The sequence below is a fragment of the Ambystoma mexicanum genome, chromosome 2q, assembly GCF_040938575.1.
Source record: "Ambystoma mexicanum isolate Mex_15411 chromosome 2q, UKY_AmexF1_1, whole genome shotgun sequence".
In the NCBI taxonomy this organism is placed as follows: domain Eukaryota; kingdom Metazoa; phylum Chordata; class Amphibia; order Caudata; family Ambystomatidae; genus Ambystoma; species Ambystoma mexicanum.
Genome location: NC_090924.1, coordinates 703,735,788 through 703,752,497, shown reverse-complemented (window position 1 = coordinate 703,752,497; position 16,710 = coordinate 703,735,788). Strand labels below are relative to the sequence as shown.

At 46.7% G+C, this 16,710-nt stretch overlaps 1 protein-coding gene across 7 annotated transcripts in view; it reads left to right on the top strand.

Moving 5' to 3' along the window:
• Positions 1-16,710, top strand: part of KMT2C (lysine methyltransferase 2C) — a 2,745,351-nt gene that overhangs the window by 614,617 nt on the left and 2,114,024 nt on the right. For 6 of the 7 annotated variants that reach the window (XM_069647922.1, XM_069647921.1, XM_069647920.1 and 3 more), the window contains exon 14: positions 3,446-3,565. The exons of the other annotated variant lie outside the window; for it this stretch is intronic. In XM_069647922.1, coding sequence (XP_069504023.1) covers positions 3,446-3,565 — 120 coding nt within the window. The remainder of the gene's footprint in view (positions 1-3,445; positions 3,566-16,710) is intronic. 7 annotated transcript variants of the gene reach the window in all.

The following is a 16,710-nucleotide window of genomic DNA, read 5'->3' as shown; positions in this document are numbered from 1 at the left end:
TCCCTTCTGCAGGCTCCATATGAGGCCTCAACAAGTGTTTCTGTATGCACTGTGGCTGCAGGTAACAGCCCTTGCACGGACAACATCGCCCTCACCCACGAGTTCCTGCAAACTCTATGATGGTGGGTGGTGTGCTCACATGTCACAGAGGGAGCTCCTTTTCAAATCCTCCGCATCAACGTTCTGAAGCTCGGGGCAGTCTTCTGGGCCCTCAAATCTGTCCAACCTTAGCAGTGGGGGAAGATGGTGCGGATCTTCATGGACAACACCACCACCCTGTTCTGCATCCGGAAGCAGTGCGCAAGGCGCTCTCACTGGAAGCAGTGTCCCTGTGGCTCTGGGCAATTTTACGTGACGTGTTCCTTGTCCCATTTCAACTGGTAGGCACCAAGAACACCATCACAGACTTGCTCATCAGGGAGCTGCTGTCCTGCCACTAGTGGGAGCTTCAAACAGAAAAGAGAGTGGGCACCACCATGTATTCAAAAATGTTCAGAATATTCAAGTAAAAATCAAATATTTCAAAAAAGAATATACATCCAATTGAAAAGGAGCTGGCTGTGACAAGTCTGGAGACACCCGGACTTATAATTGCAACACACGCTGGAGACCAAGTAATAATACTGGGTCACACAACCGCTCTCATATGGGGCCCCATATGAGAGCGGTTGTGTGACCCAGTATTATTACTAGTGGGAGCTTCGTCAGGATCAAGTATCCCTTCTCTTCCGCAAGTGGGGTCAACTCCAGATCGACCTCTTCGCGACAGCAGGCAATTCCAAGTGCCAGAGGTTCGTCAGCAGGTTTCCTCAGCTGAGGAGCCTGGGGGATACCTTTTCGTTCTCTTGGGATGGGCTCTCCCCGTACACCTTCCCTCCGATTCTGCTTCTGCTATGTATGAACAACACACTCAGATGGTGTCATTGCAGGGTGATAGTCATTGCTCCGGCGTGGCCTCAGCAGATCCTGAACCAAGACCTGCTCTGTCAGTCAGTGGCTTCGTCTATCCGGCTGCCGCCACTTCCCTATCTTATCTCCAGAGAAAACTAACTGGACAATACTGCATCACAACCCAGCGCTGCTGAGGCTCACAGCCTGGCTCCTGCAGCCCTAGAATTTGGGCATTATTCCCTGCCACTGGAATGCAAGAAGATCCTGGTCAGGGCCAGAGCTTCCTCTACATAGTCGTGCTACAGCCTTAAATGGAAACGCTTCACTGTGTGATGCAGGACTCAGAAGATTACACCAATGAGAAATACAGCTCTGTAGCTCCTTCCGTTTCTGCTTTCCCTGGCCTGTCTCACGCCTTTATCAAGGTGCATCTGGCTGCCATAGCCCGTTACACTAGGGCGCCAGGTGAGACCTCTGTGGTTGCACAGGCTAGTCAAGGAGTTCCTCAAGGGCCTCTTCAGGTCTTTTCTGCCAGTGAATGCCCCTGCCCACAGCTTGGGAGCTCAACATGGTTTTAACTCATTTGAACCAATGCATCAGGCCCCTTTGAAGTTTCTCTTGTGGAAGACTGCTTTCTTAGGGACCATCACCTTGGCCAGGCGGGTCAGTGAGATCCAGACACTCTTGCAAGCAGCCATACTTGTCCTTCCACACTGACGGTGGTGCTGCGGACCCACCACAGTTGCTTCAGAATTCCACCTCAATAAGCCTTTGGTTCTGCCAGTCTTCTTACTGAATCATTCTACGCTGGCAGAAAGGACGTTGCATTTGCTGGACGTTGTTCGTGCCTTGAGGTTTTATGTGGCACGCATGAATTACTTCGGACGAAATCTCAATTCTTTGTGAATTTTGGACCTGTGAATCACGGAAAGGCCCCATCTAAGGCTCCCATATCTAGGTGGCTCTCCGGTTGCATCATGCACTTTCATTGTCTGGCCAGCAGACCTCTCTCAGGCCGGCTGAGAGCCTGTTCCACCAGAGCCATCGCAGCAATGACAGCCTATCTCTCTGGTGTTCCCCTGCTCGACATCAGCAGGGCTGCTACTTGGAGGTTCACCAACACCTTCACAAGTTTCTACTGTGCTGACAGGATGCCAGGGACGGGTCCCCGGTCGGCCAAGCGGTGCTACGCAACTCGTTTGTTTGAGGGGAGTTTGTTCCAGGTGTAAGTGTATTGCTTCTGTTGAGCCTTGCCACCTCCTGTGGTTGTGTATATGTTGTGCTGTGTAATCGTATTCATGAGCATGCAAATCCATGCTAGACCCCATGTTGGAGAAGGTACAAGTTACTTACCTGTAACTCCTGTTCTTCAGCACGGGTCTGGCATGGATTCACATGTGAACCCTCCCTCTTTCCCCTCTGTGGCTTTTCTTAGTTCATACTGCCACTTTACGTACTTTACCAAATCTGAAGATGGCCTCCCGGGGTTTGAATTTAGAGAGACGACTGTCATTGGATGGGCGCAGTATGTCCCGAAGGACAGTGATTGGGTATAGAAGAGACAAGCGGCTTTCAGGCTAAAGCAAAACTGCTTTCTTTTTGCTGAAGATTCCCAGCTTGACTACGGGGAATGTTCATGGGCACGTGAATCCATGTCAGGCCCATGCTGGAGAACAGGAGTTGCAGGTAAGTAACTTTCTGTGCCGACTATTTGTAAATGGAAGTGAAGCCAGAGTTGTGATCCAAACCAAATGGTTAAATAAATTAGAAGGGAAATGATGGAATCCTATTCTTGCTCTACCTCAATGTGTATTTGTTGTATTCTTATGCTGGGGCTGATTTCGTTGGCAACTTTTGGACAATTAAGAGTTTTATGTTTTAAAAAAAAAAATCTGTAAACCTTAGATCGAGTCTGTTCGATGTACATTAGGTAAAATTATTAGACTCGGGATGTATTGTGATCTTTCGGAACTAGTCCATGTTAAGGAAGCCTTCCATCTTTAAACAAATTTGGTAAAGGGTTGATTGGGATGAACCGTGTGCAGCATTAAAAGACCAAACTAAAGCAAAAAAACTCAACAATGGGACTGGTGTGAAAACAATGATATAACTAATAAAAGCTTGTCATTCGAGTATTTAATCGTCACCCTTTTTCTGCTACAACTTCACTTACTTGCTTCAGTTCTTCTATCCCAAATAAAGTAGGTAATGTATACCTCTAAAACCGGATTTTCTTCGTTGCCTGGTGGTTTTAGGCCCTAGATTATGCACCCCCCAAGGGTGAGTGTATCTGCTGGCGCTGCAAACTCTTTGCAAGAAAGCACACGTCATCAAGCAAGCTATGTCAATAGAATGCTGTCTTGCTTTTATTTTCCCATTTTTAAATGAGCTGTATCTCCAAGATGTCTAATTCTACGAATATGCACGTTTTGACATCTGCAAAGATAACATTTACCAATATGTTTAAATGTTGTTCTGCTTTTTTCATAATTTGCTGGCTTTGATTTTGTTTTTTTTTTTATATATATATACTTTCTCGCCTGAAATATCTTAGGGCACTTGGAGTATGAATAATACTGTGAGCCCACCTTCCTGGTCCCCAGATGGGTTAGAGGGTCGGGACATTTTTAAAACGAGACAGCTTCTCAGCAATGCCATTTGGAGCATCAAAGTGGTAAATACACTGCATATATGTTCATGTACTTTTTAATTTCCTTCATGTATTTGTCTTAAGTAAAAGGTTTTGGATTTCTAACTTTTGTGTCTGGTAGATAGTTAGCTACTTCACATCTTCTATCGTTTCATAATTGTATAGCGTCTAAATAAAGTAAAAGAGCCATACCATTTATTCACACACATGTCTTTGCCCTCACACCGTTCAACTTGGACAACTACAACTTAAGTAGATACCATTTTCAGGGCTAAACTTAACTGTGATTCCTAAATAAGGCAAAGTATCAAATGTTTCCACTATTTTCATGTATTGCTTTGTTTAGCATTTCCGACAGTCAAACATTACTTCAGAGTGCCTGTGTTGGTAACTATACAAATTGAGCACAGTGCTTTACATATATTCGCTATAACTGGTTGCGATGGCAAATCTGATTTGACTCCTTGGATTTTGGTGGGTTCCTTCAAGCCGGATAATACTTTGAATATAGTATTTTTCACGTTCTGCATAAGCCAAAGATGTTTGTTCCAGGTGGGGCAGGAGATTCCACATTAATTGTTTGAAAACGTTGAGGGTGTGTTTTTTTTTTTTTTTTTTTTTTTTTGCGAAGTCATATTTTTGGTCAGACAGTATTTGCTTCTTGAGCAGTCATTAAGGCATTTGTCAGGGATCTATGTACTTTGGCCGATTTTTTGTTTTCATCAAGGTAGGGTTTGCAGCCTCATCGTCATGTATCGGATCCCTTTTTTTCCCCCTTTTCCTACATGGCCAGTCCCCCTATGACTCCTGTTTTCCCCTCCATGGTCCACCCTGGCTCTCCACAACACCTTTCTCTGTGCCCCTTGTTTTTTTTTTCTGACTGTTCTCAAAATACACCTAGTTTACATTTTCACATGAAACTGTTTCCCTTTGTATGTACTTAAAGATCGGACCCGTGAGCTCAGCCGAAAGGTGTATATCCTTTCATTCAACGCTAAACAGTGTACGTTGGAAACTTGATAAAACGGGAACTCTAGGGACGCTGCGATTGTAGATGGGAAGCATTCCTAGTGAAACACATTTATGACCCCATTAATAGTTTATCTTGCCTGCTCAAATGTCTTCAATGATTTTTAGCAGGCATGTCTTTGTGCTTCAAAGTACCATCTATGCCAAGCTGGAACCTAGCCAAGCATGAGCTGTTCAAGGGTAAATTTAAGATTTTTTGTATTAATAAAATACCTTCAGCCTTCTGTAATCATGTAAAAGCAACCCTTCACAGTGCAGTGTGCCAAGCATTAGTGATGCCAAACAGCCCAAAAACATTGTTCATTACCTGTGCAAATCAGGTGGGACCCTGGGTAAGATTGTTCGATGAATATGGGCAATATGCCCCTTTTAGCTTTCTTGGACTCCTCGAGGCAGTCAAAAATGTTTTCCCTTTGAACTCCAAATGCAGCCCTGTCAAAATGCACTCTGTGGTAGAACTTGCCCCAATTCCTAGATTCATTCCTCCGTGCTACAACCACACTCTGGGCATCATCACGAGTTGGGCGGTATCCCGGTGGTAATACCGCTGGGATTCCACCCAATGCTAATAGCGCTACAGCAACTTGGTCAGACGCAATTTGTGCTGGGGAGCACTATAACTTCTGGAGGTAATTTCGCCGAAAACGGTCCTTTTCGCCTCCAGCAAAAAGCTGGAGGTAAAAATGGCATTTTCCGCCCAACTCGTGATTTGGCCAGCCCTTAAATGTGGCAGTAATACCGTTACTGCTATATTTAAGGGCTGCGGCCAAACTCGTGATGAGGCCCTTTGATGTTTGTGTGTCCAGTGAGACCAATCAACTTCTGTTTCTACATGGTGCTTATTTGTGAATATTCTGGGGCCCATGGCTTTGAGTATCCAAATAGCTACATATAAGATGTAGAGAAAAGTGTTCCATTAACGTGTCTAACGATAAAAAATTCCATCAGTGTTCTTTTCAAAATATTTTTTTTTTTATGATTGACAACTGGATTCAAGGGTCTGCGTAGATCGTTTGCAATTCACTGAATATTAACCGGAAACCATTTTCTAAACAAACTTGATGTGTACAATGCACGATTGGCAATATGAAGTCATGGTATTTATGCTTCTAGATAAATGCTCTTTTGACTTCATACAATTTGTTAGGAAGGATTTCTTTTGTCATCTTTCTCTCCATAGTTTCTATGAACCCTCAATCTTTTTGCATGGTTTCTGAACCTGTTCTGACTTTTTGAAGGGAAGTAAAGACTTTAGCATCACTTATCTTTTGCTAATTTATCATAGGGAAACTAATCAGTCCTTCAAACTATCATTACTGTGTTTCCTTTTTGACTTGTATGACTATTAATGGTGCACACAGAAAATTACAATGCAGTGCAATGGGGATACATTTGTATCACCCTAGTTTTGCACTTGGGATTGTTACTTTTATATGTGCCTAAAGACAAGCTGGTGGAAGCAGATATATTATTACAATGTTTGCACTATTTCTAGTGTGCAATTCGCATTTACAGAGTTTGGCTACTAAATGTGGCTAGTGTCCTAAAATGGCCGTTCCACAGGATTTTCACTTGTTCTTTGGCCATATTGTAGTTAGGCCTGCTTCCTGCCACGCCAAGTCAGGAAATCCCATATAAGGTCCTGCACTTACCCAAGAAAGCTGCTGCTTTTGCTAGTGTTGGGGAGGTTTATCATTTTTATGCTTCATCCCCTCTTCTGGTGAGACCCCCAGCAGTTTTTGCTGGACTTCTGGACCTTTTTCTTTATTATTCCTGAATGAGTGGAGCCTTTTTCCACTCCTTCATTTTGATAGACTCTTGTCTTTTGGAACTCTCTTCTTTGTATTCTTTGTATTCTACCTATACTATGGAGTCTAGTCTTCTCCAAAACTCCTAAAGACATCTGTACTTTAGTATTGCAGTACACGGCTCCTTCTGGGCAGTGTTGCGGAGGACCCTCGGGGTCCTCCTTTGAGATTCTATTCTTTATCCTAGAGTAACTACAGTTCTTTGTATCTCTCCAAAACATTATTCCAAGAGATTGGCACACATCAACGTATGTAGTGTGCCAACGGGGATACCTTGTATCCCCCTTCTCTCTGCTCCTGTGACTTTAGTCACATAGATAATCTCCCAGTTATGACTGGTGACCGGAGACCTGTTCTACCAACTATTGTGTACTTTTGTTTTACTGCAGGCTATGTCCATAGCCTTGGTAGTGCATAATAGGGGCACCCATGTACTAACCTGGGGCATCCCTTCTTTTTTCGCCTTTGCTGGCTGTTGGGGAGAATTTTCATTTCGAAGGGATTGTGTCCTCCGCCGTATTCCTTATCTTTGATAATAGGTTTCCAGCTTGCTGGCCTCGGAAATTTTTTCTGTAGAGGGCACTGCGCGTCGACGACCGCCGAGTCGAAGTCCCTCGACGGCCACCGTATCAGCGCCGACGTCGCCATGCCCATAAATAGCCACGCGTGGCATCCGTTGCTCAGTTCCGTTTTTCCGTGCTTCGTGGGGCCTCGGAACATCGTTGCTCAGTTCAGTCAGATAAACCTTCTACATCTACTCGAATATACCAACTCGTTCTCGATGGCATCTTCATCGGAACCGACAATGCCGCGATCCGGCTTAAAAATATGTCGAGACTGCAGTAAAAAAATGTCTAACGGATCCACACAGGATCTGCTTGTGGTGCTTGGGAGCCGAGCACCTTTGTTCGGAGTGTGAGGACTGCATGTCCATGATGGCGAAAGCCTTGAAGGAGCGCAAGGGGAAGCTCGAGAGAGGTAAGTCAGTCAAAACCTCCTCGAAAGTTTCTTCGGCTGAGTCGAGGCATTCGTCTCCTCACCGTCAAACATTCCCATTCTAGATCTCAAAGTAGCTCCCACCATTCGTCGATCAAGACACTCAAAGAAGAGACGTCGAAGATCCCCTTCCTCGTCTTCTGTTTCCCCAGAAAGGGTCTCCTGCCCCACAAAACACAGCTCTCAGGCTGAGTGGGAGGAATTCAGGAAGAAAATGTTAAGCGTCTTCGAGAAAGCGGCCTTGACCCCCTCGAAGACAGCTGAGGGTGATACCCCGGGTGAAAAACCCAAAAAATCAAAATGCCGCGAGTCGTAGCACCCGGCGAAACATTCCACCCGAGAGCGCCACGGGCCATCAGGTAAGAAGGCACCGTCTTCGCCGCCGTCGTCGAAGATCCCTTCGACGCATGGATTGGCAACACCTGTAGGGGGCAGGTTAACTCACCATCTGACGGAATGGCAGGCTATTACGTCAGATGCTTGGGCATTGGAGACAGTTGCCCAGGGTTACTGCCTACCCTTTCTACACATCCCTCAGTCATCCACCGGGGCACAGCTCTCTAAAAGTTCCTGATCCGCTCCTCTTGCAGGAAATTATAGACCTGCTAGAGAAAGGTGCCATAGAACCGGTACCTGTAGCGGACAGGAACAAGGGCTGGTCCTCCCCCTACTTTCTCACACCAAAGGACGGAGGACTGAGACCCATCCTGGACTTACGAGAATTGAACAAGTTCCTCAGGAAGGACAAGTTCAAGATGGTAACTCTCTTAGATCCTTCAGGCCCTCCAGCTCCAGGACTGGCTGGTATCTCTGGACCTTCAGGATGCTTATTTCCATGTGCCAATCCATCTCAAACGCAGGAAATACCTGAGGTTCGCAATTGCCGACTCTCATTATCAATTTCGAGTTCTGCCATTTGGGCTGACCTCCGCCCGAGGGTCTTCACCAAGCTAATGTCGGTGGTGGCTGCGAGTCTAAGGAGGGAAGGGATCCACGTCTACCCCTACCTGGACGACTGGCTGATCAGGGCCGTATCTTCGGAACAAGCTCAGATCCAGCTAGATTATGTCTGCCACTTCCTTCACAAACTGGGCTTCTCCCTCAATTTAAAGAAGTTACAGATGATACCATCACAGAGACTCCAGTTCATTGGAGCGGTCCTGGACACTTCCCTGGGAAAAGCCTCGCCACCAGAGGTGAGGGCTCAAGATATTCTGCAGATGGTCAACAAGTTTCAAAATGCCCAACGTCTCACAGCCTTCGATTTTTTTTTGAGTTTGCTAGGCCTCATGGCATCCTGTTTGTTCCTTGTGCCAGAGGCTCGCCTGAGAATGAGACCTCTTCAGTGGGCACTGAGAACTCAGTGGTCGCAATTCTCAGGGAGAATGACCGATCTCCTCCGGATTCCGGACAAGGTAGCCCGCGACCTTCAATGGTGGGCCTATCCAGAGAACATCTTGAAAGGAGAACTGTTTTGGCAACCATGGCCGGAGATAACAGTAGTCAGACGCCTCACTCACGGGGTGGGGAGCCCATGCCAACGACTTGACCATCAGCGGTCGTTGGTCTTTATCGCAGTCCAGACTACACAGACTACACATCAACCTATTGGAGCTGAGAGCGATCAGACTAGCGCTGAAAGCTTTCCTGCCATCAGTACAGGGGAGAAATGTCCTGATGACGACGGACAACACGGTGGCCATGCACTACCTCAACAGAAGAGGAGGCGTAGGGTCACTGCCACTGTGCAGAGAGGCAATGCAGCTCTGGTTTTGGGCAATTCAGGAAGGAATCTCTATCGGCAGTCCACCTAGCCGGAGAGAAGAACTTGACAGCGGACGCTCTGAGCAGGCAGAGCACAGTCTCCCACGAGTGGGAGCTAGCTGAGGAAGTCCTTCAAGAGATCTTTGCCCTTTGGGGAACCCTTCAGGTGGATCTGTTCGCCACAAGCACCAACAGGGAGTGCGATCTGTTCTGTTCAAGGGAATTTCCCCCGAGAGGAGCTCTAGGAGACGCGTTCGTAGTGGACTGGGAGTTTCCACTCCTTTACGCGTTTCTACAAGTCCCTGTTATTCCTCAAATGATCAGGAGGTTGAGAAGATTCCGGAAAACCATGATCCTAATTGCCCCGGACTGGGCCAGGAGAACATGGTACCCGGACCTTCTAGATATGTCCATCTGCCCTCCAATCCGTCTTCCACTCAAAGAGAATCTTCTCTCGCAGAAGGGAGGTCAGGTTCTCTATCCAGACATCAGAACCCTCAACCTTCACGCTTGGCTTCTGAAAGGGTGAGGTACAAGGATTCGGATCTCCCTGATGACGTCATGGAGGTGTTGCTTTCGGCCAGACGGCCAGCAACAAAGTCTTTATACCGCTGCCGTTGGAACAAATTTTGCAGCTGGTGTAGAGAAGGGAATATCGACCGTTTTTCATGTGGTACACCAACGGTGTTATCCTTTCTACTCTACTTGGTTAACTCAGGCCTTCAAGTTGGCACTGTAAAAGGCTATCTTGTAGCGCTTTCAATCTTCAAGCGCACTGCGGAGGAACCATGGTATTTCAAACTACCTCTAGTAATACAATTTCTCAAGGGATTAACTAATGTTTATCCTCCAAGCAGCATAAACCAAGCCAGAGTGCAGGACCGAGGGAGCACGGAAAATCCAACCGGTGTCCAGCGTTCTGCATCAGTGCTGCTTACCAAACGCTGAAACCGCAAAGTGCTGCTGAAACGAAAAGAGCGCATAGCTGCTGACTACCTTCCCGAGTACTGCCGCAGGAGCCCTCCGGACGTCCTCCCTCTTGTCCCCATGACTGAGGCTCAAGAACCAATTTCTGCTTGGCTGTAGCAAGACTGAATCCAGCTGGACCTCCTTTTTTTCTAACCAGAGGTACTGTTTGAGCTTGGGGGTACTTGCATTAAGTTGTGATGTCTCAGTTGAGGGTTGCACCTACTTTCTGATTTGATTTCAACTCCCATTTCACAGGCTTATGACCCGAAGTGATTTTTCTTCTGAACTTTCTAACTTTGTGCTATACTTTTATCCAAGAAGTACATCAGAACTGTAGACTGTGTCCAAATGACTTTGGCTGTCCTGGCTCCCTACATGCACTCTTCTGAATCCATTGACTTTGGTATTGCTTCTCTTCACATAGGTTGTGGCTTTTTAAACACTATTACTGCTTTGCTGGGAAAGGCTTATCTAGACTTCATTGGAGGATTCAGTTGGGCTCACATTTTTCTGCGAAACTGTTCTAACTTTTTTACTTCCCATAACTTGTCCTTTCTGCAACTCTGAATCTGCAAAGCATATTAGTGTAATATATAAATGCAAATACTCTCCTTATGATTGACCTGGTGTAGGAAAAATGTATTAAGCATATCCAAAGATTATTCACTGGCTTTATCGATGCTGAAAAGCAATTTCAAAGTTTATTTGTACCGTTACAATCCTTTGCCTTATTAAAGAATGCTTATTTAAAAACGGTGTCAAATAACTATAGCTGAAACCTTGAAGTAACCGAAGACGGCCACAGATGCCTGCAGAACCTATACAGGACTGTGACGTGACCACTGCTGTCCTGACCTCTTGATCTGTTTGATATTGGAGCTCCCAAGATGACAACGCCTTCCCTTTCGGCTGGTGGGAACAATCAGTCCCAAAACAAACTTTGATTTGTGCAGTCTCCCGTGGTCCTGTGCAGTTCCACAGCTGCGGAATCCCAATTCCAGAAGACCCGATGCCCATTTCAAGTGCATCGTCGTGGAAAGTCCAAACAGTCCAAATCTTTGCTGAGCCGTCAAGGACACTCCAGAGATCTGATCCAACTCGCCCAGACCCCCTCATCAGAGTGCAGGACTGCAGGAAGCGAAGAATTTTGACTGGGCAAATTGCTTCCTTTGCTGGTGCTGCAGAAAAGGCGCCACGACTGCAAAGTGAAACAAGAAGTTGCAGAAAGTCGAGGCCCCAGGTCTTCCCGCGAGACTGCTGCTGAGACAACCAGTCCATTGTCTTGCCTTCAGTCGGGCAAAGAAATCCAGAGGCCGGGGGCCAGAGCTGCAACATCGCGGGGCATCCAGCATGAACATTTTCTTCTAACCAAAGGTACTGTGGGGAAAAAGCTATTGCTTTGGTGATTCCAGAAAGTTGCTCCAGAGCATTGGACTGTACGCCGTGGTTTCCTGGGGCAACCCTCTTATCTCCAATTCAAGCCGCTGCTTCGGTCCCTTTAGCGAGTCCTTTAACAGGGTCGCAACATTAGTTAAGCCTTCTTGTATCTTCCTTCCTAGAGACTAGAACGTATCCACAGGAACTTTTTGGATTTCTTCTGCTTTGCAAGACTAAGCCGCTATGAACCGCCTTTTAGCTAGGGTTTGCGTCTTCGACTTTCAAAGACTTGCTGTGCTGCAAAACTGCCTCTAGAACCTGAAGCTCTATATGTATATGTAGACTAAATACAATTACCGTATTTTGTGGGTCCACAGTATTACCGCTATAGCTGTCAAACTCCTGTAACAATTGTATGCCTTCAGCAACTACCAACTAAGAAATGACCCTTTGAAAGTATTGAAAAGTATATCTGTGTGATGGTTTTAAAGTGCTGACTATTTAACACTGACTGTTGTGTAACTACTTATCTACAGCTCACATCTTCCTCTTAAGATAAGCCTGTCTGCTCTGCCACTCTACCAGGTTACTGAGTTAGTACAGACTGATGATAATAGTTGTGGATCTACAAACCACTGGAATAGCTTACTAAAGTCTTGCATCAGAGTAGGACTTTAGTAAAACTCCCTTAACAGCGAGCTGGTGAAGCCTTTGTGCGTGTGTGTGACTCCCAGGAAGGGGGTGGGACCACCTGGTCCTACTCAACATCAGTGGTGCCAGAGAAGTCTAGGTGTAAGGCATGCATGAGATCAGTAGTTGTCCTTGATTGGACATGCTTCCGGGCTAGATTTTAGATAAGAGTGTGTGGAGACTGTTGCTGGAAATTGCCTTCCCCTGTTTAGTGAAGTACCCTGAAGAGGCCTGTATTGGTGAATCTTGCATTACTTCGTTGCCAAGGGTTGCTTCTGGACCTGACCGGAAGAATCCTTGCACCTGCAGCTTCCGGGCACCTCTCACTGGAACCAGTGGTGGAAAATCCAACCTCCAGTCACACGTCAAGCTCCCACCCACACCTGTTCGACAAATCGGTATCTGGGAAAACTGTCAGGTGGGGGGGTTGGGTAAGTAAACACATAATCATGAAGCATTTGCCCTCCCTTTCCACCATAGGAGACCATTGGGGACCAGTTCCTTTATTTCCTAATTTCCCATTCCACTGACTTTTGCTTGTCGATCCTGGAAAGTATCTTCTGAAAGTTAAGAACACATTACTTGCCTTATGACATGATATGATAGGTTATTTATAACGCACTTAATGCCCAGAGGTTTCTAAGCGCGGACCCGGGGATCGAACCTGTGCTGCTCTGTCATCTTGCTTCCAAGGGGAGCACGTTGCCCCTGAGCTATCCTCCCGAGATCTTCGTAATCTTGTAACATTTCTAAACGCCTTTTAAAATTTGTGAATATCTTGTAAAGCTTTTTAAATTTAACCTTGTTAAATATCTTTTTTTTAACGATTACCGTCACAAACAAATTAGAACTTACCTGCATAGACTACATTCAGGGGAGAAGCATTGTGGCTCCTGTGACAAGGCCCCATTCTTAGATATTGAACTGCTGAGGGTAGGAAAATTCACTTTTGACATGTTTCCATCTTTACTGCATTGATATACTTACCTCGTGTTGATGAAGTCATTTGAATGCATTTTAAGAGCATATGGTGAATGTATGTGTATTATTGAGCATTGTGCAAAATTAGCTGCTCGTTTTTTTTCGTGTAAAAGTCCTAGAATAAATATTTGTATTTTTATACATGCCTGTCTACATTTAATTATTGTGCATTGTATTGTGAGGACTCATTGAGGGTTCCTTACCCCACTCACTCTCCTGAGAATAGCCTTGAATGCTTTCCATGTTTACCTTTTATTGGGTGTTGGTTAACCTCTAAGATCTCTGTTCACTAGAACTAAGGTGACCTCCTAAAACCTGTCCACGGGGCAAGATTCTAGAAATCCATCTCAACACTGTTGGCCAACAAAGAGATCTACAAATCATTGTAGCACTACAGAAAGGGATTTTTGACATGAAGAAACTGCACAATAAGGTGCACAGACATAGCAAGACCCATTCGATTGAATTAAAATCTCTGTAGTTATTTTTGCAGAGAGATAAAATCAGATGATTCATAAACCCATTTGAGATACCTTTGATTGTATAATTGAATGACACGATATCTATGCAAATGACACGAGAACAAGAAAAGAGGGTAGTTTACCTTTTCACAATGTTCCACTGATGGAGTGGGGTGTAGCTTCCATTCCAGTAACTTTTGCGCAGCCTACAATTTCTCCTACCTTAAAAGGTGTCACTAGGGCTTAGGTTCTTTTTTTTTATACAAGATTCCTCAGGATGAAGGTCGGAGGCTTCCAGACAGCAAGGCCAGAACACAGGACTTCTCAGTGCAAGAGTTGATCTAAGCATTTATTTCATAAGATTGATGGCGTTCTCCTGGAATCAATCGTTTGGGAAGATATTTGGCTCTGTCCAAGTGCATATGATTGTATTCACTCCTAACGGATGATCTATCATTCGATTAGAATGAGAGAATTTCTTTCTTATTGCTTCAAAGTATTCACTCAAAAGATCAGATACACATGATAACCTGTCAAAAACAGTTGGCTTCATTCACTCGGAAGACAGCATGTGATCGGTCACAGCAACAGCTGAAGTTGGATAGTCCTAATGGACACCTCTAAGACTATGCAATCCGATTAAAGCTTAAATGACTACAGTATGATCGAACAAATGAAATTGAAACAAATATGCAGTGTCAACTCCGAGAGGCCATTAACAGTGAATGCCTAATGAACTGACAAGTTGATATTTGTCTCAACAATTTGACATTCTTCATACTCTTACGTCCCGTCCCTTTTCTTCCATACTGCATGGGCATCCCTACCAAAGGATGGGAGATGGAACCTTTTTCACCAGAAAAAACCTTCTTCCCCTTTAAATTTAGAGGTGAAGGAGGGTGCGTCCCTGGGAGCATGCGCTGCCCTGACTACGCCCTATGGCGCCACACCTCAGTCCCCTTTTCTGCGTTGACGGGAACGGGCCAAATTCACCAGCGCTCCTGGGTTTGGCTTTCGGCCATGCAATTCAACGCGCAGATACTACTTTGTCTTTTTTTGTCTTTTTATCATTCAAGTACTCGGTCCTCAGGCATCCCGCTCCTCCCCGGCCCATGTCGACTTCCACAGGGTTCAACAGGTGTCCATCCTGCGACAGGCTCTTCCCAACTTCAGACCCCCACGCCCTTTTCCTACGTTGCCTTGGCCCAGACCACGGTTCGCATGCTTGTAAAGTGTGCAACGCCCTGTCATCGAGGTCTTTGAAGAACAGATTAGTCCGGTGAAGGAAGCTCGTCCAGAAGTCGCCTCCAGTGGACCTCAAGAACTTTGTGAAACATTGATCCAGGCCCAAGGTAGTGCCTCTTCTTTTTTTTTTTTTTTTTTTTTTATTGTACCCCGCAAGGGCGACTCCGTCCCAAGGACTTGCCCCGTCAGGAGGGACCGCTCAGGTTCTCGTACCAGCACGTGCACCGAGGCTGCTTCAGCTACCGGTTTACAGGCCGAGGGATCCTCCCAGTGACAGTGTTGAGGGACCGGAAGGTTCTTGTACCGGGTCTTCACCCGAGGGGCTCTGCCCTTGTACCGGCATTATGTCCGAGGTGCCAAGCCCGAGGGGGTACCTAAACGCAGCTCTTCCTGCCCCTGGGCCGAGGGTGTCACACCTACCGGGTCTAGGCCCGAGGAGCAGGGCAGGCTTCGTGATCCACACGCAAGAGTCTTGAAGTAGGCTGGGCTCAGCGAGCCGAACAACACGACTCGGGCAACTCGACAAAATGGGGGCTGTGCCAGACCTAAGCACCCGTCTGCCGCCATTCCAGGAGTTCAGCGAGGAATGAGTGTCAAGGTGGGACTGGCCTCAACCAAGTACGTGGCCTACAGCCTATCCTTCATTTGCGCAGGGCAGGTTTCACTGCATCCATATAGGCAGGGTATGCAGCGGCTCCAGCTGCCGCCTGCTACCCCGTCTATATGCTCTACCACTCCTCTGGCCTGTGAAGACAGGTTCTTTGAGATGTTCCTCAGGCTCATGAAGTCTCCTCAGATGGGGGTTATCCTCAGGGATGCCACCAGGGACGTGCTGCCTCCAATGCTTCCAGCACGTCCGGCTTCTCCGCTGGCACCCCCGGCCCAGCCTCTCTCTCCGGCCCCCCAGCAGATTCCGCAGGCAGTTCCGTACTAGCCTCCTCCACAGCCTCCGGTCCGTGTACCCCAGCCGCTGGCTCCCTCTTCTCCCCCACTGACGCAGGACCCTCCTGACCCCGATGAGGAGGACCCTGACACGCCCTCGTCAGCCAGGGCCTTCCACGAACACCTGGCACGGCTGGCAGAGTACCTGGGCCTGCCTGTCATGATCCATGCCCCTGACCCCCTCAGGTATAACAGCCCTCTGGCAGCAGTAGGGCTAAAGCCCTTCACACTGGCCCCAAGGGCCTTAAAACTCCATCAGAAACATACATGGAGTCAGTCCTGGCGCCTTTGGCGCCAGGCTCATATCAGGAGTAAAGCAATACCAGTTTTGGACCTTAATCCAACATAGAGGCCTATTATACAGCTCAGTTCTTTAGAACAAAGCCATGCAGTCTAGTGTTTTGGGTGTGGCTGGGCCTGGAACTACTTTACCTGGGCTATTTAAACCACACCCAAACAGCAAAACACGCTTCGAGTTATTCTGCACTCCTGCAGCGTAACGCTCACCGTGTCCAGCTCCTGCTCATCTGCTTCTCTGGCGGCCTGATACTGAAGCCCTAGATCTGGATTCCATTAATAACCTGGAAGAACAAGAACAGCATTAGCAAGCAAGAACACTTACCTTTGAAGTAACCGGCCTTCAATCCATCCTGTGCTTCGCTTACCTCGCCCATCACCGGAGTTTGCTGCAAAGGTAAAGAAACAAGGACAGCATTAATAACAATTCTTACCTGGGCAAGCAGCGAGTCCTGGCAGCACCCTGCGTTTCTCTTACCTCGCCCATCTCCGGGTTTCACTGCAGCCTGCAAGGGAGAAGGAACAAGGTCCGCATTAATAAAGCTCTTACCTATGCAAGCAACGCTTCGATCACTCATCACTCAAAGCAGAGAAGAGAACACATGTTAGC